General features: G+C 42.3%; 1 protein-coding gene across 5 annotated transcripts in view; it reads right to left on the reverse strand.

Moving 5' to 3' along the window:
• LOC121582635 (ceramide transfer protein) overlaps nt 1-22,703 on the reverse strand; it is a 67,250-nt gene that overhangs the window by 27,632 nt on the left and 16,915 nt on the right. The window contains exons 2-4 of one of the 5 annotated variants that reach the window (XM_041898584.2): nt 16,429-16,579; nt 16,094-16,310; nt 11,373-12,048 (exon numbers count right to left, since the gene is read on the reverse strand). The exons of 3 other annotated variants lie outside the window; for them this stretch is intronic. In XM_041898584.2, the coding sequence (XP_041754518.1) occupies nt 11,373-11,525 (153 nt within the window). In that variant the 5' untranslated portion in view covers nt 11,526-12,048; nt 16,094-16,310; nt 16,429-16,579. The remainder of the gene's footprint in view (nt 1-11,372; nt 12,049-16,093; nt 16,311-16,428; nt 16,580-22,703) is intronic. One more of the 5 variants, XM_041898585.2, reaches the window with a different exon arrangement.

Below are 22,703 nucleotides of genomic sequence, written 5' to 3' on the forward strand. Positions count from 1 at the left end.
ATGAGATGTTCGACGAGCTGGTGTCCACATACTTTTGGTCATGTAGTGTATCTTGATTAAATAAGTATTCAACCCCCTGAGTCAATACATGTTAGAATCACCTTTGGCAGCGATTACAGCTGTGAGTCTTTCTGGGTAAGTCTCTAGGAGCTTTCCACACCTGGATTGTGCAACATTTGCCCATTATTATTTTCAGGAATTCTTCAAGCTCTGTCAAATTGGTTGTTGATCATTGCTAGACAACCATTTTCAGGTCTTGCCAAGATGATGCCTGTATCTTTGTAGTGACTGGGTGTATTGATACACCATCCAAAGTGTAATTAATAACTTCACCATGCTCAGAAGGTTATTCAATGTCTGCTTTTTATTTTATTTTGATCCATCTACCAATAGGTGCCCTTCTTTGCAAGGCATTGGAAAACCTCCCTGGTCTTTGTGGTTGAATCTGTGTTTGAAATTCACTGCTCGACTGAGGGACCTTACAGATAATTGTATGTGTGGGGTACAGAGATGGGGTAGTCATAAAAATTCATGTTAACACTATTATTGCACAGAGTGAGTCCATGTAATTTATTATGACTTGTTAAGCACTTTTTTACTCCTGAACTTATTTGGGTTTGCCATAACATAAATACTAATTTAAGCCATTCTAAATTCAGGATGTAACACAACGAAATGTGGAACATGTCATGGGTGTGAATACTTTCTGAAGGCACTGTTGCAGGCCTTTCAACAGACGGGGGGGTGAGAGAGAGAGAGAAGGAGAGGTAGATTTAAACTGTAGAGCGAGTGAGAAGACATTCTGACCGCTAAAAGCAGCAGGGAGATGTCAAATCCAAGTCAAACCAGGGTATGTGACTGCTTTACTGTTTGTTTTGAATGGAGTGTGTGTGTGTTTGGTTTTACTATCCTTGTGGGGACCAGAAGTCCTCACAAGGATAGTAAAACAAGGACAATTCGGACAAGTGGGGACATTTCGCCGGGACCTCACAAGGAAAAGGGCTATTTTAGGCTTAGGTTTACAATTAGGGTTAAGTTTAGGGGTTAAGGTTAGGGAAAATAGGATTTTGAATGAGAATCAATTGTTTGGTCCCCACAAGGATAGTAAAACAAATATGTGTGTGTGTGTAATAACCTGGCCAGTTAGTCAGCATTCAGGTCAGAAATCTTCTCCTGACATCGCAGATCAACAGCTATCAGAACCAGAGGACTACTAGACGGGAAACTAATCAATCCCTCGTATTCACAGACGGGAAACTAATCAATCCCTCGTATTCACAGACGGGAAACTAATCAATCCCTCGTATTCACAGACGGGAAACTAATCAATCCCTCGTATTCACAGACGGGAAACTAATCAATCCCTCGTATTCACAGACGGGAAACTAATCAATCCCTCGTATTCACAGACGGGAAACTAATCAATCCCTCGTATTCACAGCTAGAATTGGAGCAATAGTTGTAGTTGCTGTAGTTAAGATTGAGGCAGCAAGTCTAGTAAGCAAATAAGTTGGCACTCCAATCTCCCTTTCACCTCATTTAACACCTGATGTACTTAAAAAGGCACATCTCAATAAGTCATGACATAGCACAAGTGGGGGTGAGCCTTTCCTCATTTGTTCTCTATTGCTCCTTTATTGTTCCTCAAGCAAGGGGGAGGCCGACGAAATCACGACTTCCCATCAGACCAACTCTTTGAACTATTTTGCTCAAAACATATATATTTTTTACCCTTTAGTGTGTTTACTTTACTGTATTTATACTTGGGATATCGCTTTTCAACAGTAAAAGTTAAAGCTACTGGAGAAGGCTGCTTTATGCACCAACTCTAAGCAATATGAGGAGGGTTAAAGGAATAAATCTGTCCAAAATCAGACCTGAGCCTTTTAGGGGCCAGCAGCAGCAGGAGATAGAGTGTATGAGAGAGAGAGAGATAAATGGGCTTTTAAAGTGGCCGACCAGCGGGACTGAACAGACCCCTAATGTCTCTCCAGTGGCCTCTCGTCTTGGAGAAACTGCTGTGCTGGCACAGGCACCATTTTACATTTACATTTTTAGTCATTTAGCAGACGCTCTTATCCAGAGCAGCTTACAGTTAGTGAGTGCATAAATTTTTCATACTGGCCCCCCGTGGGAAACGAACCTACAACCCTGGCGTTGCAAGCGCCATGCTCTACCAACTGAGCTACAGGGGGCCTGGGGTTGTGGAGTGTGTGTGTTTTTGTTATTTACGAACTGGATCAGGCCCTCTAAAGGACAACTCTGCAGGGAGAGCAGACCTAAATGCTACATCACCCACCAGGGTTCATCACAGCCCAAAGATGTGTCTCTGTGTGTCTTGGTTGATCAAGGGCAGCTGAGGGAGAGTGAAATATAAGAGGGAGGGAGGAAGAGAGAGAGAGCACGAGAGAGAGGCCTAAGGTTTTACCCCAAAGTTCAAAGTTTGAATGCCAGACATTAGGCTACTTAAAAGAAGTCTAATAATCCTGTAATGTAATTAATGCATTAGCAGAAATATGCATGCCTCAATCCCACATAAATTATAATGACTGGCATGAGGCCTACCTAATGTAACTCAGACTAGGGCTGCAGGTAGCCTAGTGGTTAGAGCGTTGGGCCAGTAACCAAAATGTCGCTAGTTTGAATCCCCAAGCCGACAAGGTGAATAATCTGTCAATGTGCCCTTGAACAAGGCACTAAACCCTAATTGCTCCAGGGTCGCCGTTGATAATGGCAGACACATTTGCAAAAAACACATTTCCAATTCACACATGGGACAAATGGAATAAATATAAGCACCCACCAAAATATTACTATTACTACAACTTCAGACCATGTTTGAAAACATTTTTTTAAACTTTCATTTGGGGGTGGACTAATGTTAGCCCCTCCAGACTACATCTTAAAGCTGCAATACAGTGGGGAAAAAAGTATTTAGTCAACCACCAATTGTGCAAGTTCTCCCACTTAAAAAGATGAGAGAGGCCTGTAATTTTCATCATAGGTACACGTCAACTATGACAGACAAATTGAGGAAAAAAAATCCAGAAAATCACATTGTAGGATTTTTAATGAATTTATTTGCAAATTATGGTGGAAAATAAGTGTTTGGTCACCTACAAACAAGCAAGATTTCTGGCTCTCACAGACCTGTAACTTCTTCTTTAAGAGGCTCCTCTGTCCTCCACTCGTTACCTGTATTAATGGCACCTGTTTGAACTTGTTATCAGTATAAAAGACACCTGTCCACAACCTCAAACAGTCACACTCCAAACTCCACTATGGCCAAGACCAAAGAGCTGTCAAAGGACACCAGAAACAAAATTGTAGACCTGCACCAGGCTGGGAAGACTGAATCTGCAATAGGTAAGCAGCTTGGTTTGAAGAAATCAACAGTGGGAGCAATTATTAGGAAATGGAAGACATACAAGACCACTGATAATCTCCCTCGATCTGGGGCTCCACGCAAGATCTCACCCCGTGGGGTCAAAATGATCACAAGAACGGTGAGCAAAAATCCCAGAACCACACGGGGGGACCTAGTGAATGACCTGCAGAGAGCTGGGACCAAAGTAACAAAGCCTACCATCAGTAACACACTACGCCGCCAGGGACTCAAATCCTGCAGTGCCAGACGTGTCCCCCTGCTTAAGCCAGTACATGTCCAGGCCCGTCTGAAGTTTGCTACAGTGCATTTGGATGATCCAGAAGAGGATTGGGAGAATGTCATATGGTCAGATGAAACCAAAATAGAACTTTTTGGTAAAAACTCAACTCGTCGTGTTTGGAGGAAAATAATGCTGAGTTGCATCCAAAGAACACCATACCTACTGTGAAGCATGGGGGTGGAAACATCATGCTTTGGGGCTGTTTTTCTGCAAAGGGACCAGGACGACTGATCTGTGTAAAGGAAAGAATGAATGGGGCCATGTATCGTGAGATTTTGAGTGAAAACATCCTTCCATCAGCAAGGGCATTGAAGATGAAACGTGGCTGGGTCTTTCAGCATGACAATGATCCCAAACACACCGCCCGGGCAACGAAGGAGTGGCTTCGTAAGAAGCATTTCAAGGTCCTGGAGTGGCCTAGCCAGTCTCCAGATCTCATCCCCATAAAAAAATCTTTGGAGTGAGTTGAAAGTCCGTGTTGCCCAGCGACAGCCCCAAAACATCACTGCTCTAGAGGAGATCTGCATGGAGGAATGGGCCAAAATACCAGCAACAGTGTGTGAAAACCTTGTGAAGACTTACAGAAAACGTTTGACCTGTGTCATTGCCAACAAAGGGTATATAACAAAGTATTGAGAAACTTTTGTTATTGACCAAATACTTATTTTCCACCATAATTTGCAAATAAAATCATTGAAAATCCTACAATGTGATTTTCTGGATTTTTTTTCTCATTTTGTCTGTCATAGTTGACGTGTACCTATGATGAAAATTACAGGCCTCTCTCATCTTTTTAAGTGGGAGAACTTGCACAATTGGTGGCTGACTAAATACTTTTTTCCCCCACTGTATGTCACTTTTTATCTTTTTTAACTTGCTAGTAGTCATCCAATGTGACGCAACAGTAACAATATTTAACAATATATATTAGTCGTAAGTAGCTAACTTGTGTATAACGTTACTTTACCTTGTGTTGTATTTCTGGTCTGAAAGCCACACTGATATTGACTAGCTACTTCATACAAGTCACTAGTCTACTGGCACGGAATAGCCATGATCATGAAGCCTAATTTCAGATACATAAGATGAGACACAACGCAACGATTTTGTTTGATCTGAACGGTCTAGTTTTAGAACGTCTCATGTTCTTGGCTGGAGTTTCCAAGATTCAATATGTAAAATCTTTAGCCAAAGTTAAGGGCCATCCACACCAAGGACAATAACTATAACGATAAATTATACATCACTATAAATGTTGGCGTGCATCCACACCAGCGGACCGTTTAACGTTCTGCAGTACACCTGTCACTCAACTGATCAACGCATCCTACTGCACGCTGTAGGCCTATTAACATGGTAACAAGACCATTCAGTGCTCCAGGGTGTGTTCATTGTCATAGTGACAACTGCAAATAATACTTCAATTGAACTGAACAAAAATATAAACGCAACATGCAGTGTTGGTCCCATGTTTCATGAGCTGAAATAAAATACCCCAGAACTTTTCCATATACACAAAAACCTTATTTCTCTCAAATTGTGTGCACAAATTTGTTTATATCAATTTTAGTGAGCATTTCTCCTTTGCCAAGATAATTCATCCACATGACAGGTGTGGCATATAAAGAAGCTGATTAAACAGCATGATCATTACACAGGTGCACCTTGTGCTGGGGACAATAAAATGCCACTCAAATGTGCAGTTGTCACACAACGCCACAGATGTACAGTGGGGAAAAAAAGTATTTAGTCAGCCACCAATTGTGCAAGTTCTCCCACTTAAAAAGATGAGGCCTGTAATTTTCATCATAGGTACACGTCAACTATGACAGACAAATTGAGAAAAAAATATCCAGAAAATTACATTGTAGGATTTTTAATGAATTTGTTTGCAAATTATGGTGGAAATTAAGTATTTGGTCACCTACAAACAAGCACGATTTCTGGCTCTCACAGACCTGTAACTTCTTCTTTAAGAGGCTCCTCTGTCCTCCACTCGTTACCTGTATTAATGGCACCTGTTTGAACTTGTTATCAGTATAAAAGACACCTGTCCACAACCTCAAACAGTCACACTCCAAACTCCACTATGGCCAAGACCAAAGAGCTGTCAAAGGACACCAGAAACAAAATTGTAGACCTGCACCAGGCTGGGAAGACTGAATCTACAATAGGTAAGCAGCTTGGTTTGAAGAAATCAACTGTGGGAGCAATTATTAGGAAATGGAAGACATACAAGACCACTGATAATCTCCCTCGATCTGGGGCTCCACGCAATATCTCACCCCGTGGGGTCAAAATGATCACAAGAACGGTGAGCAAAAATCCCAGAACAACACGGGGGGACCTAGTGAATGACCTGCAGAGAGCTGGGACCAAAGTAACAAAGCCTACCATCAGTAACACACTACGCCGCCAGGGACTCAAATCCTGCAGTGCCAGACGTGTCCCCCTACTTAAGCCAGTACATGTCCAGGCCCGTCTGAAGTTTGATAGAGTGCATTTGGATGATCCAGAAGAGGATTGGGAGAATGTCATATGGTCAGATGAAACCAAAATAGAACTTTTTGGTAAAAACTCAACTCGTCGTGTTTGGAGGACAAAGAATGCTGAGTTGCATCCAAAGAACACCATACCTACTGTGAAGCATGGGGGTGGAAACAGCATGCTTTGGGGCTGTTTTTCTGCAAAGGGACCAGGACGACTGATCCGTGTAAAGGAAAGAATGAATGGGGCCATGTATCGTGAGATTTTGAGTGAAAACCTCCTTCCATCAGCAAGGGCATTGAAGATGAAACATGGCTGGGTCTTTCAGCATGACAATGATCCCAAACACACCGCCCGGGCAACGAAGGAGTGGCTTCATAAGAAGCATTTCAAGGTCCTGGAGTGGCCTAGCCAGTCTCCAGATCTCAACCCCATAGAAAATCTTTGGAGGGAGTTGAAAGTCTGTGTTGCCCAGCGACAGCCCCAAAACAGCACTGCTCTAGAGGAGATCTGCATGGAGGAATGGGACAAAATACCAGCAACAGTGTGTGAAAACCTTGTGAAGACCTACAAAAAACTTTTGACCTGTGTCATTGCCAACAAAGGGTATATAACAAAGTATTGAGAAACTTTTGTTATTGACCAAATACTTATTTTCCACCATAATTTGCAAATAAATTCATAAAAAATCCTACAATGTGATTTTCTGGAGAAAAAAATGCTAATTTTGTCTGTCATAGTTGACGTGTACCTATGATGAAAATTACAGGCCTCTCTCATATTTTTAAGTGGGAGAACTTGCACAATTGGTGGCTGACTAAATACTTTTTTCCCCCCACTGTATCAAGTTTTGACTGCAAGAATGTCAACCAGAGTTGTTGCCAGAGAATGTAATGTTAATTTTTCTACCAATGTTGTTTTAGAGAATTTGGTAGCACGTCCAACGGGCCTCAAAACCGCAGACCATGTGTATAGCATTGTGAGGGCAAGCGGTTTGCTGATGTCAACGTTGTGAACAGAGTTCTCCATGGTGGCGGTGAGGTTACGTTATGGGCAGGCATAAGTTATGGACAACGAACACAATTGCATTTTATCGATGGCAATTTGAATGCACAGAGATACCGTGACAAGATCCTGAGGCCCATTGCCGTGCCTTTCATCCACCGCCTCATATTTCAGCATGTTAATGCACGGCCACATGTTGCAAGGATCTGTACACAATTCCTGGAAGCTGAAAGTGTCCCAGTTCTTCCCATGGCCTGCATACTAAACCATACACGTCACCCATTGAGCATGTTTGGGATGCTCTGGATCGACGTGTACGACAGTGTGTTCCAGTTCCCGCCAATATCCAGCAACTTCGCACAGCCATTGAAGAGGAGTGGGACAACTTCCACAGGCCACAATCAACAGCCTGATCAACTCTATGTGAAGGAGATGCATGAGGCAAATGGTGGTCACACCAGATACTGACTGGTTTTCTGATCCACGCCCCTACCTTTTTTTTTATTCCCAGTCATGTGAAATCTATAGATTATGGCTAGTGAATTTATTTAAATTGACTGATTTCCTTATATGAACAGTAAAATCAGTAAAATCTTTGAAATTGTTGCATGTTGCGTTTATATTTTAGTTCAGTATACATGTAATGAAAAATAATATAGAAACTTGTATTTAAATGTAGCAATTCAACAACAAACGCTGTTTAGCCTGCACATCTTTTACACCATGTCATTGCTTGCCTCGTTGCTCAAGTGGTTTGCAAGTGATTTACACTTTTTAACTGTGCTCATCTCTGTCTGTCCTGTGCGACAGTTCATTTGGCCTACGCCTATTTTACATTTAGCAAGAGCAATCCTGCTTCTCTCCACAAAAAGACCATTAGACTTAGTATAAAAAATTCTAAAAAGAAATGTCCTATAGCTTTTGTAGCCTATAGCTTTTCCTGGGATTTCAAGTGAAGCGCAGTAGTGGAGGCTTGCATAGCCTATAGCACATGGGAACAGCTAGCGCTCTCTCCCTACCTCCCCCTATTTTACAGTTGAAGTCGGAAGTTTACATACACCTTAGCCAAATACATTTAAACTCAGTATTTCACAATTCCTGACATTTAATCCTAGTAAAAATTCCCTGTCTTAGGTCAGTTAGGATCACCACTTTAGTTTAAGAATGTGAAATGTCAGAATAATAGTAGAGAGAATGATTTATTTAAGCTTTTATTTCTTTCATCACATTCCCAGTGGGTCAGAAGTTCACACACTCAATTAGTATTTGGTAGCATTACCTTTCAATTGTTTAACTTGGGTCAAACGTTTCGGGTAGCCTTCCACAAGCTTCCCACAATAAAGTTGGGTGAATTTTGGCCCATTCCTCATAACAGAGCTGGTGTAACTGAGTCAGGTTTGTAGGCCTCCTTGCTCGCACACGCTTTTTCAGTTCTGCCCACAAATGTTCTATAGGATTGAGGTCAGGGCTTTGTGATGGCCACTCCAATACCTTGACTTTGTTGTCCTTAAGCCATTTTGCCACAACTTTGGAAGTATGCTTGGGGTCATTATCCATTTGGAAGACCCATTTGCGACCAAGCTTTAACTTCCTGACTGATGTCTTGAGCTGTTGCTTCAATATATCCACATACTTTTCATTCCTCATGATGCCATCTATTTTGTGAAGTGCACCAGTCCCTCCTGCAGCAAAGCACCCCCACAGCATGATGCTGCCACCCCCGTGCTTCATGGTTGGGATGGTGTTCTTCGGCTTGCAAGCTAGCCCCTTTTTCCTCCAAACATAACGATGGTCATTATGGCCAAACAGTTCTATTTTTGTTTCATCAGACCAGAGGACTTTCTCCAAAAAGTATGATCTTTGTCCCCATGTGCAGTTGCAAACCGTAGTCAGGCTTTTTTATGGCAGTTTTGGAGCAGTGGCTTCTTCCTTGCCGAGCGGCCTTTCAGGTTACGTCGATATAGGACTCATTTTACTGTGGATATAGATACTTTTGTCCCCGTTTCCTCCAGCATCTTCACAAGGTCCTTTGCTGTTGTTCTGGGATTGATTTGCACTTTTCGCACCAAAGTACGATCATCTCTAGGAGACAGAACGCGTCTCCTTCCTGAGCGGTATGATGGCTGCGTGGTCCCATGGTGTTTATACTTGCGTACTATTGTTTGTACAGATGAACGTGGTACCTTCAGGCGTTCGGAAATTGCTCCTAAGGTTGAACCAGACTTGTGGAGGTCTACAACTTTTTTTCTGATGTCTTGGGTGATTTCTTTTGATTTTCCCATGATGTCAAGCAAAGAGGGACTGAGTTTGAAGGTAGGCCTTGAAATACATCCACAGGTACACCTCCAATTGACTCAAATGATGTCAATTAGCCTATCAGAAGCTTCTAAAGCCATGACATCATTTTCTTGAATTTTCCAAGCTGTTTAAAAAGGCACAGTCAACTTCTGACCGACTGGAATTGTGATACAGTGAATTATAAGTGAAATAATCTGTCTGTAAACAATTGTTGGAAAAATTACTTGTGTCATGCACAAAGTAGATGTCCTAACCGACTTGCCAAAACTATAGTTTGTTAACAAGAAATGTGTGGAGTGGTTGAAAAACGAGTTTTAAATTACTCCAACCTAAGTGTATGTAAACTTCCGACTTCAACTGTACATTCAGCAAGCAAGAGCAAGATGGAATCTCTCCTCGATAGGCTAGTAGAAGTAAATAAAATGCTTGAATTAAGTGTACAACAAGCTATTGTAGTCTAGCTTTTCCTGGGACTCCAAGGGCTAAGAGGAATAAGCTGTAGCTGAGAGGCAGCGGAGAAGTCAGGTGCGTAATTGCGCAAAGAGAACCGTGAAGACAGACCAGAGATGTGTCGCCTAGAAGCGTATGCAATCCATCATTCATTACCTAAATATTAGGCCTAATACTTATTAGGGACAAGAAAATGATCATACCTAGGCTATAGCAACACAATGCAATGCAATAATGCATTTATTTTTATTTTCTTCTAGTGAGTAAAGAATTCTAGTCTAGGCTGTAAACTGCAATGAATATGCCATTTCAATAACCGCTAAAAAGCCCTGGGTTTTGAATGCATATGCTTCATTCGGAAATAATTATAATCTTGCCTAGGCCTGATTCGGCAACCATTTGGATCAGTAATGGGTCTTTTCTCAACAGTTTACAAGGTCCAGAAAGGTATATTAGCAGGCCAGTGATAGCGTATTTTGTCAGGATGTATCGGCGTTAACAGATAATGCTACGATTAGAAAATATGGCCTTCTCATGCACTGTTTGTCATTTGTATTTATTAGGGATCCCCATTAGCTGCTGCCAAATCAGCAGCTACTCTTCCTGGGGTCCAAACACATTAAGGCACTTACATCACAGTGGACCGCAGTGGAGAAGGTGAAAAGCCTTTGGAATGCTCCTTTCCCTGTCACAAGCAGGAGCTACTATTCTGAAACCAATTGAATCACTCTATAAACACTTAAGATTTTCGATAACAAACCAAACAGTTACCACCATTGTTGCATCATTCACAAACATAATATATTCAGTCTGGACAGCTTTAAGCAGTATGCAGATGCAAGCCTTGTCTTTAAGATCTTGCATGGTCTTGCCCCTCCACCCCTATGCCGGCATATCATGCTCAAGGAAAGCACCTGCAGGATAACAAGGGCAGTAACTAGAGGGGATTGCGTTGTCCCTTTTCGACACAGCAAATTTCGGTCAATCAACCTTCTCTGTTAGAGCTACAATATACTGGCCATGGACTTGAAAAGCTGCACTGATTATTGTACTTTTAAATTTAAATTAAAAACATGGCTCAAATCTATCCAAACCTGTGGATCTGTGGTTCCTCATATGTAAGACGACAGTGTTTTTATTACGAATAAGTTGTTGTTAGAATTATATATTATTGGATGTAATGTATTTGTATTGTTTTAGTGTGTATTTGTATTGTGGCTGTGTAATTGCCTTTACCTGCCCTGGGACTGCGGGTGCAAATTAGCTTTTGGCTAACCCCGGCACATTTACATGGATGTTGAATTATTGTAATATTGATGTTTATGAATGTGCATTGTCCCCTTTAAATAAATAAAACATGTAAATTGCCTATTTTAATATTAAGCTGTAGCATGATTGTGGGCCAAAAGCTGTTGATGTTTGTCTTTGTAAACACAAACGATATGTATACAAGGCTCTTCTTACCATTTGTTTAGTAATGCTGCTTGTTTGAGGTGGTGTCTGGGTCGAAGCTTGCTCATGTGTAATGGACTTTCTCTCCCTGGCAATGTCTGTTCTACCAAACACAGGCAAAATGATTTCGGGACAATCCATCATTCTGGTCTGGATCAAGGACATTGTCAACCATTTCTGGTTCTGCTGTAAAACTGCAGACAGAGTGAGGTTCACGGTAACTACTTAATTTACCTTAGCAAACAACTACAATTCATTGCATTAATATGATAGCCATTTACTCAGCAGGCTATATGATTCTGAGCAGTCTCTGATGCAATACATTACTCACACTTACATCAATTAATATCAGATGGCATCCAAGAAACACCTCAAGTTATACAGTATCTTGTTCAGCAGACATAGAATACATATCCAGCTTTTTCTTAGTTAATATCAACTGAAACATTATGCTAGGCACAAGTTGCATAAGATATTTGCTGTACATAGTTGAGGTTGTAATGCTCCCAATGATGCATTCTCAATTAATTTCAGAATCTGTGGAGGTGTGTCTTGCATCACGTGGTCAGTGAACACAAATGGGCCTTCGGCTGCTGCCAGCATGACAATCTGGAGGAGAACCGCAATAAAGACTGGATGCAGCAGGGATCTTCGGCACAGCAGGCACTGACCCAAATTGTCTTGAATGCTGAAAAATATCGAGAAGTACTGCAACTTTAGGTGAGAAATCATTGTTCATTCTGCCACATGGCCTCCTTCTCCAATAATTCAAAGACTTACTAAACTGAATGTATTTACCCTGGAAATCTAAGACTGATGGTCATCAAAGGCAAGTCTGTCATAGTTGGTAAGTGATAGTCATTTTCCAGATTGAGTTAAGGATTGATGTAACGTGTTTGATTTGTTGTCTATCTATCTAAGTCTACATCTGAGCTTGAGTCCTTCCAGAACCACACTCATGAATTCCAGCAAAAGGTTTACTTTCTCTCCTCTGGTCTACGAGGCTAGAACCCTACTGGCAGCACTTGACTACAACCATCACAACCATCTAATTATCTCGTCTCAATTTCTAAGGACATGGCCTGAAGTACAGCTTCAAGGAGACAACACAGGATGCCCTCCTGCAGTTAGCACACCTTTGAACGGGGGAGGACCTGAGATCTCATATGTAAATAAGGGAAGTTTGTGTGGGCAAGAAACATGGTTTGAGAAACAATATTTGTGCATTCTTTATCTAGCATATAGGCATCATTATTGTACTTTTGGAATGGTATTAGATTTATTTACTAAACTACTCTCTTCCTGGACATCTATGCTCCTGAAGGTTTTAACTCCAAATGACCTAACTATCCTGGTGTAAATGCAGTACGAAACAAGTCTGGATGATTACACAGATCAGGTCAAATAAAGGTTTATTACGGACATTTTACAAAAATACAAGATACTCTGTAACCTTCACAAACTAACAAAGACCACAGTGCAAGTAAAAAAATTAACAACAGCAACTGTGCAAAAATGACACAAGACAAATAAGATAAAACAAAATAACATTCAGATGAAATACTGAACTGGTAAAGTACTGAACTGCTATTGCCCTGGGCTCGGTTTCCCGATAGTGATGGAACTTAGGCTTACGATTGATTTAAAGATGCATCTTTCCTGCAACGGCCAAAGATGTAACATGTTTCCCAAAACACCACGCAGAGTGAACGTTCGCTAAGTGCATCGTTGAGGCATGTGTCGATAGGATCGAAAGGCGCGAGCTGCTCTTGGATCAGCTTTTTCCATGAAAATCTTACCTTAACATTATAATTATTTCACAATACTGACGACAGATCAGCTCCTAAAGAAATATCACATATGGCTGCAAATATTGAGGAGGCTTATTCTAATGCTTACCCTACAATAATGCACTAAATTAAGATTTGGCACTACATTGTGCACCTTTTAGGCTACACATCATGAAATATATTGAGGCAAAAAAATAAAAATCAGACAGTAGCCAAATAAAACTAAATCGAATGAAAATGAAATCTATTTAAATATCATTGAAATAAATAAGCCTATGTAGCCTCTACTGTATATGGGCCAGTCTTACTGGTCTAAGGCAGTCGGTAAATAACGAGCGTTTGGGAAACCGGACCCAGAACTAGTTAAATTTGTTTTATAAATCACACAAACAAAACTATTTACAAATTATATCACCGAATGGAATATTATTCATAATCGGAATACAAATAAAGAATATTGCAGTGAGGTGGAAAGAGTTAAATTGCTATGTAAACATACTTGGTAATAAATAAATAGAATCGTGCAGTGTTGTAAGGTGCAGGAGTTTTTAGATGGAAGTAGGCTATTTAGCAGTCTGAATTTGGAGCTGTCTCTGGTAGTACTGCCAGACAGTATATGAAAGAACAGTTGTCCATATTTTTATTGGCTTTCTTGTCACGGCGCCGGAAGTCGATTTATTGTGCTGTCTTCCGGAGTGAGGACATCAGAGCTCTACAGCCTATTCGGAATGAAGCCTGTGTATTGCCATAAGAGATCAGCATACTTTTTTCGAACATGCCAGACACAACAGCTAGGAATCGCCACTGTTCCCTCGTCCCAGGGCTCCATACTTTTGTCTGTATGCTGCATGTCGCTACTCCTTGTGGTCTGTGCCTGGATCCTGTAGATCGGCGCCGTAGATCGCCCAACGCCAACATGTCATTTCTGACAATTCGGACAGGCCGCAAAATCACCTCAACCAGACAGAAAATATAAAATGTGTGCCATCCTGCACACACATCTGCAAGGCTCTGGTCGCCACACTTCCTGTCCAGGGGCCAGTTTTACCAGTTGGGGCGTAAAGAAGTTGGTCTTAAATGCTAGATAGATTGGCTGTAGCTACGTCCGACTTTGTGATCAGAATTTACACCTGTTGCACCAACCAAAAATAAGAGTAGTCATAGCTCATTCTGGCATAAGCAATGCGCGTTCATTATGATGGTTGCTAGGCAGTGGCCGTTATTAGGGTGTTACCATCCTTGTGGCAGTTCTAAACTTTGCGAGCAGGGCATAAAATTAACACCCGCCACTCGCGGGTAGATTTAGGTATTGTCGGGTAAGAATGCCTATTTCAGCCACGTTGGCGGGTGGTCAATTTGCAGGGCTACAGTGCGAGCATTACATTCGTACATAAAAATAGTCAAAAGTCAAGTATGAGCACGTGCGAGTTGCGATTTATAGCAGAAAAATGCTGCAGTGCTGTTTTCAAAGTATTTCTGCTGTTTTGTTTCATAGCTGCTAATCGCACAAAGACATACGAATCCTATATCCCACCTCACACAGCAACAATGCCTGGCAGGGGAGCTGTGTGCACTGAGTGAAGTGCTGAGAGATTCATTTTTGGAGGCGCTGCACACAAAGTGAGACTTTGTCCTTGTGTTTTCTTGGCTATTTACATTGTTTTGTTCACAAGCTTGGTTGTTTTTCAACGTTAGATTGAGTCTGCTACTTCAACTGATAGTGAAGAGACGCCCTAGTCAGATCCCAAATCTCACACAGACACACGACATAACCCGAGTGGCCTCGTTACCATGGTAACCTCCCACCCTTAAAGGGGCAGCTGAACATTTTGTCTCATCTGATATTTTGGAAAAAATGAAATTGAGCAATATACTACATTACTTCTTACTAATCGAATTCTTGTTTTGAAACATTACAAAGCTTTTTTGTAATGTAATAATGGCGAAAAAATAATTTGGCTGGTAAAAGAATCAGATGTTTTTCATCTACCTGCCACAGTGGCTGGTGGGCCAAAAAGTAAATTTTAGGCCCTGTTTGCGAGGCATGTCACTTAGCCCATTTACTTCGCATAGCCCACCACTATACATGCACGACCGATATAAAAGAAAATATTGCAGTAATAGGCTAATGCAATTGAAGTTAAGTATCAAATTGTTGCTTACTGAACCTCCCAAAGTCATCCAACCGTTATAATAAATGTAAAGCAATAGCCGTGTGGGGTCAACTAGATGATAATTTCAGCACTGTTTTGATTGGGACAGCACCATCACACTGCTTTGAGACAAGCATGGGGACTAGTCTTGATAAATCAATCAATGTCCGAATGTTTTCCCCACTGCATCTCCGTTTGGACATTTGGTTACAATTACGCCGGGAAATGTTAGCTAAGTAGCATTAGTTTGCTCATCTATTAACAGGACTAATCAAAACATTTTGCTAGCATGTTATGTAACCAAGTAGTAGATTATTTCACTCACGTAGTAAGCCTAGGCTACTCCCTACCAAAAGCCTTTGACTTTTCTGATAATCAATCAATGTGATTTTGTTTCACTAAATCTCCATCTGTATAGGCCTATTTGGTTAATTGATCTCTGGCTGGGCAAATAAGTGGAGGTGCATCTATTCGTTTGCTCATCCATCACTTATCAGAAATATTTAGCATGCTATAATGTAGCCTACATCAATGTGTATTATTTTGCTATTGACTCACGCATCTAGGCAACTTCAAAAGCCTGCTGAGGTTGTGAAATATGGACACACAAGATTGCCATCATTTTCTATGCGCATCATGATGAAGATAGTCCCAATTTAACACACTACGCCTGCTCCCTACTAGGTGTGGAATCCAAGCCCAGGCTTATGCCCAAGTGGTGCCACACGTATCATTTTTAGGTCCGTGGTAGAGTGCATTTTACGTCAGACGTGAGTTATGACCCACTTACAACCAACTGGTGCAACCGGCCCCAGGTCAGCGGGCATCTCCCGTCATATTCAGGCAGGTGCACCAGCGAGATTGTCCTCGGTCTGGGATGTCTGGAGATCCTGGGATAGCCATCTGCAAATCCATTATGCCAAACATCACTCCAAGTGAACAGGTAGCGAACTGCTCCAGCACCTCTCCCCTTTACTCAAAGGACAGCTCTCTTAACTTAACCTGTACTGATAGAAAAAAAAGAGGAGGAACAGTTAATTACAGAATAAAGTCAAATATTGTGTAAAATGGTTTTTTTAATGTTGTGAAACGGGTAAACAGAACCACAGGTGAAAGATGTTCAACCTTTATCTGGGTCAGCCTCTTGTCAGTCGGGCAGCCCTCACGGTCTTCCTCTAATTCTTTCTGCAGCCCTACCCCTACCTCTTCTTCTCCCCCTTCCTCTAGCTCCTCTACTGACAGCAGATGGGGACTGTGGCTCTTCAAAACTGGAATCCTACAGAAAAAAACATGCAAACATTGTTAGGAATATATTGTATTGTTCAGTACATGTTATTTTATGTAGCCTATAACTTGTGATTTTCATGCAGAAGGGTCGAGTATCACACTTCTACAATTAATACACAACATCTTGATAACCAATGTAGCTAATACAAAGCAGCACTTGTATAGATACCAAATGAAATGCAGTAGTTGTTCTTGATAAAACATTTATCAAATTGAATGTTCTGTCTATGATTAGGGTAGCCTACATCATATTTGTTTTTACTTTGGAGCACATCTACCACCACTTGTCTTGTTCACATTAGGGTCTATTACATAAAATCAAATTAAATTGTATTTGTGAAACGCGCCGAATACAACAGGTGTAGACCTTACCGTGAAATGCTTACATACAAGCCCTTTACCAACAATGCAGTTCAAGAAATAGAGTTAAGAAAATGTTTACTAAATAAACTAAAGTAAAAAATAAAATAAAAATTAACACAATAAAATAACAATAACGAGGCTATATACAGGGGGTACAGGTACCGAGTCAATGTGTGGGGGTACAGGTTAGTCGAGGTAATTTGTACATGTAGGTAGGGGTAAAGTGACTATGCATAGATGCATAAATGATTAGAGCTTTGTTTGTTTTTACTGCACTGGGCAATCTAAATCAGGCACATTTAGATTGCAAGCTAATCTAACTAGGTACCAGCTAGTTCGAGAATGCAAGGGGCCATACCCAGTATTGGAATCAGAAGGGCAAAGGACTAAACGTTACCAAGCATGCCAAAGCCATGCTATTTTCCGTGAATGCAGCGCTATGAAAGTCCAAATGCATTGTGATAGCTAATTGTGATAGCTAGCTAATGTACCAAGACAGCTTCCTAGCTATCGTCAGATTGCTATTGAATATTTTACCAGGTAGAGAAATTCCTGGTAACAACTTTAGATATGTTAGCTAGATAGTTATCTATAATAATAAAGTTAAATAATAAAGTTATAACCATGTACCTTGCATTGCTAACAACATAAACACTTTTTATTACAATCAAAAAATGAGAATTATAGCCAGTGTATCACATTTTTACCTGTTGTGAAGACATTGTAAAATGGAATCGATTTATCTTCTTTTCAATCTTGACCGTAGCTGTTATCGCATCCACTTGCAGTGTCACATTTCCAGCAGCTACACTGCATTCAGAGAGGATGCTGATGTACCATATGATTCCCTAAGGACTACCTATGAGCGGAGGATTCTTGGAAATTGTGTTCAAATCTAGGTCTCCAAAAACACCTGTACACATATACACTGCTCAAAGAAATAAAGGGAACACTTAAACAACACAATGTAACTCCAAGTCAATCACACTTCTGTGAAATCAAACTGTCCACTTAGGAAGCAACACTGATTGACAATAAATTTCACATGCTGTTGTGCAAATGGAATAGACAACAGGTGGAAATTATAGGCAATTAGCAAGACACCCCCAATAAAGGAGTGGTTCTGCAGGTGGTGACCACAGACCACTTCTCAGTTCCTATGCTTCCTGGCTGATGTTTTGGTCACTTTTGAATGCTGGCGGTGCTTTCACTCTAGTGGTAGCATGAGACGGAGTCTACAACCCACACAAGTGGCTCAGGTAGTGCAGCTCATCCAGGATGGCACATCAATGCGAGCTGTGGCAAGAAGGTTTGCTGTGTCTGTCAGCGTAGTGTCCAGAGCATGGAGGCGCTACCAGGAGACAGGCCAGTATATCAGGAGACGTGGAGGAGGCCGTAGGAGGGCAACAACCCAGCAGCAGGACCGCTACCTCCTCCTTTGTGCAAGGAGTAGCAGGAGGAGCACTGCCAGAGCCCTGCAAAATGACCTACAGCAGGCCACAAATGTGCATGTGTCTGCTCATACGGTCAGAAACAGACTCCATGAGGGTGGTATGAGGGCCCGACGTCCACAGGTGGGGGTTGTGCTTACAGCCCAACACCGTGCAGGACGTTTGGCATTTGCCAGAGAACACCAAGATTGGCAAATTCGCCACTGGCGCCCTGTGCTCTTCAAAAATGAAAGCAGGTTCACACTGAGCACATGTGACAGACGTGACAGAGTCTGGAGACGCCGTGGAGAACGTTCTGCTGCCTGCAACATCCTCCAGCATGACCGGTTTGGCGGTGGGTCAGTCATGGTGTGGGGTGGCATTTCTTTGGGGGGGGCCGCACAGCCCTCCATGTGCTCGCCAGAGGTAGCCTGTCTGCCATTAGGTACCGAGATGAGATCCTCAGACCCCTTGTGAGACCATATGCTGGTGCGGTTGGCCCTGGGTTCCTCCTAATGCAAGACAATGCTAGACCTCATGTGGCTGGAGTGTGTCAGCAGTTCCTGCAAGAGGAAGGCATTGATGCTATGGACTGGCCCGCCCGTTCCCCAGACCTGAATCCAATTGAGCACATCTGGGACATCATGTCTCGCTCCATCCACCAACGCCACGTTGCACCACAGACTGTCCAGGAGTTGGCAGATGCTTTAGTCCAGATCCCTCAGGAGACCATCCACCACCTCATCAGGAGCATGCCCAGCGTTGTAGGGAGGTCATACAGGCACGTGGAGGCCACACACACACTACTGAGCCTCATTTTGACTTGTTTTAAGGACATTACATCAAAGTTGGATCAGCCTGTAGTGTGGTTTTCCACTTAAATTTTGAGTGTGACTCCAAATCCAGACCTGGGTTGATACATTTGATTTCCATTGATAATTTTTGTGTGATTTTGTTGTCAGCACATTCAACTATGTAAAGAAAAAAGTATTTAATAAGATTATTTCATTCATTCAGATCTAGGATGTGTTATTTTAGTGTTCCCTTTATTTTTTTGAGCAGTGTAGTTACACAGTGCAGCTTTAAGATGGTCAAAGGGGTCCTGGGGAGCGGGGGGGTCTCTAGGGTGCTAGGAATGGGAGCCGAGGGGTTACGGAGAGGGCTACTTGGAATGGTCTGCTGGGCTGTGGGAAAACTGGGAGGGTATACTGGGAAGCAGGGCTAAAATAAACACCCATTCCTCTGAAGAGGCAGAGAGTGGACCTCTCAACTGACAGACAGACACAAATGATTGAATACTTAGTTACTCTCCTCCAATCTTTTCTCTTTAAGAGCTCTGTCAGAAGCATGTAGGGAGGAGTCCAGAAACGTCAAAATGACAGGTTTGAGGCTGAGACCTTCTTCACTCCTCTCTTTCCCAAGACAAACTTCCCATCCTGCTTTTGAAGAGGTGCCTCCCGCCCACACATACACTCACCCCTCTGTTCTCACCAACCCCCGCCCCCCCTCTAGCTTGTGTACGTGTATGAAGTCACAGACTTCACCGCTGAGGGAGAGGAGCTCTTCTCAAAGCAGCCGGTATAGCCTCTCTGAGATTTATAACCAATGTGGAGGGAGACCAGACCACTCAGGCCTTTGGAAACCAATCTAAACATTCAACCCACCACATACAGTGGGGAGAACAAGTATTTGATACACTGCCGATTTTGCAGGTTTTCCTACTTACAAAGCATGTAGAGGTCTGTAATTTTTATCATAGGTACACTTCAACTGTGAGAGATGGAATCTAGAACAAAAATCCAGAAAATCACATTGTATGATTTTTAAGTAATTAATTTGCATTTTATTGCATGACATAAGTATTTGATCACCTACCAACCAGTAAGAATTCCGGCTCTCACAGACCTGTTAGTTTTTCTTTAAGAAGCCCTCCTGTTCTCCACTCATTACCTGTATTAACTGCACCTGTTTGAACTCGTTACCTGTATAAAAGAGACCTGTCCACACACTCAATCAAACAGACTCCAACCTCTCCACAATGGCCAAGACCAGAGAGCTGTGTAAGGACATCAGGGATAAAATTGTAGACCTGCACAAGGCTGGGATGGGCTACAGGACAATAGGCAAGCAGCTTGGTGAGAAGGCAACAACTGTTGGCGCAATTATTAGAAAATGGAAGAAGTTCAAGATGACGGTCAATCACCCTCGGTCTGGGGCTCCATGCAAGATCTCACCTCGTGGGGCATCAATGATCATGAGGAAGGTGAGGGATCAGCCCAGAACTACACGGCAGGACCTGGTCAATGACCTAAAGAGAGCTGGGACCACAGTCTCAAAGAAAACCATTAGTAACACACTACGCCGTCATGGATTAAAATCCTGCAGCGCACGCAAGGTCCCCCTGCTCAAGCCAGCGCATGTCCAGGCCCGTCTGAAGTTTGCCAATGACCGTCTGGATGATCCAGAGGAGGAATGGGAGAAGGTCATGTGGTCTGATGAGACAAAAATATAGCTTTTTGGTCTAAACTCCACTCGCCGTGTTTGGAGGAAGAAGAAGGATGAGTACAACCAAAAGAACACCATCCCAACTGTGAAGCATGGAGGTGGAAACATCATTCTTTGGGGATGCTTTTCTGCAAAGGGGACAGGACGACTGCACCGTATTGAGGGGAGGATGGATGGGGCCATGTATCGCGAGATCTTTGCCAACAATCTCCTTCCCGCAGTAAGAGCATTGAAGATGGGTCGTGGCTGGGTCTTCCAGCATGACAACGACCCGAAACACACAGCCAGGGCAACTAATGAGTGGCTCCGTAAGAAGCATCTCAAGGTCCTGGAGTGGCTAGTCTCCAGACCTGAACCCAATAGAAAATCTTTGGAGGGAGCTGAAAGTCTGAATTGCCCAGCGACAGCCCTGAAACCTGAAGGATCTGGAGAAGGTCTGTATGGAGGAGTGGGCCAAAATCCCTTCTGCAGTGTGTGCAAACCTGGTCAAGACCTACAGGAAACGTATGATCTCTGTAATTGCAAGCAAAGGTTTCTGTACCAAATATTAAGTTCTGCTTTTCTGATGTATCAAATACTTATGTCATGCAATAAAATGCAAATTAATTACTTAAAAATCATACAATGTGATTTTCTGGATTTTTGTTTTAGATTCCGTCTCTCACAGTTGAAGTGTACCTATGATAACAATTACAGACCTCTACATGCTTTGTAAGTAGGAAAACCTGCAAAATCGGCAGTGTATCAAATACTTGTTCTCCCCACTGTATCTACATTGATAAACATGACTTCCCTTGTTTCTGTATTTTCCCAGAATGTAAACAGTCTGTTTCAAAAACAATATTTCTATGGCATACACAACATTGGTCATAAATATGTGTATTGGTGCAAACACTGACAAATTCTAAAAGGGTAGATGGGTGGGGTCACTGGGGGAAGGAGGAGACTAGAATGGGAGAGACTGACCTAGCTAAATGGGAGTGAGAAGGATAGGACAGGAGAGAAGAGGATAGGACAGGAGAGAGAAAGACAGGACAAGATGGAGAGGGTCATGACATCAGTCACCACAGAACACAAAACTTCTCTTCTCTTGTGATATCAGCCCACACTGTTTCAACTGACACTTTCTAACACCTCCCCCCATAGCCTGACTGTCTCTTGGTCTCTCTCTTTTCCTTCCATCCTACCCACCCCTCCACTCTCCTCCCCATCACCCTCTCTCCATCTCCCTTACCCTAAAATAGTACTGACTAAACCACAGATTCAGCCATTCCTTGGACATGTTAAACCAATCAAAGAGCTTCCCTCTGCAATAACACCATAAATGGGCTGGAGGGTTTGACGTGGGCAAAGAGAAGAATGCTGAATTTACTGACATTGACATCTGCAAATGCTTCTTGAACTCTCTGATTTGCCAGCTTTGCTCAGATAGTATCACTGCCGATGGCCTTGGCTGAGAGAGAGCATCTATCAACAGAGGCTCCCTCCTGTTTCGTCTATCTCCTAGCCCCTAAGGGGAGGAGAGCTGGAGCTAAATCTGGAGCTAATGATGGATGCTAGTGCCATTCTGAATGGCGAGGCCTATATTATTCTGTTACACACATCAGGTAGGGTTCTGGCTGATTTCCAGCCTTTTGAACTGAGGAATTGATCCCTAAAGAGTGTGCTTTTGCTGTAATCATAAGCAGGGTCACTCCTAAAAACACACACACACTTTTACTCATGTGCTGGGAATGAATAAATAAATTGACCTTATTAATTCTCAGACCACCGAAATGAAAAATAGGCCCAATTTCAAAAAGATCCAGGCATACA

The sequence above is a fragment of the Coregonus clupeaformis genome, chromosome 15 (assembly GCF_020615455.1).
Source record: "Coregonus clupeaformis isolate EN_2021a chromosome 15, ASM2061545v1, whole genome shotgun sequence".
Lineage (NCBI taxonomy): Eukaryota > Metazoa > Chordata > Actinopteri > Salmoniformes > Salmonidae > Coregonus > Coregonus clupeaformis.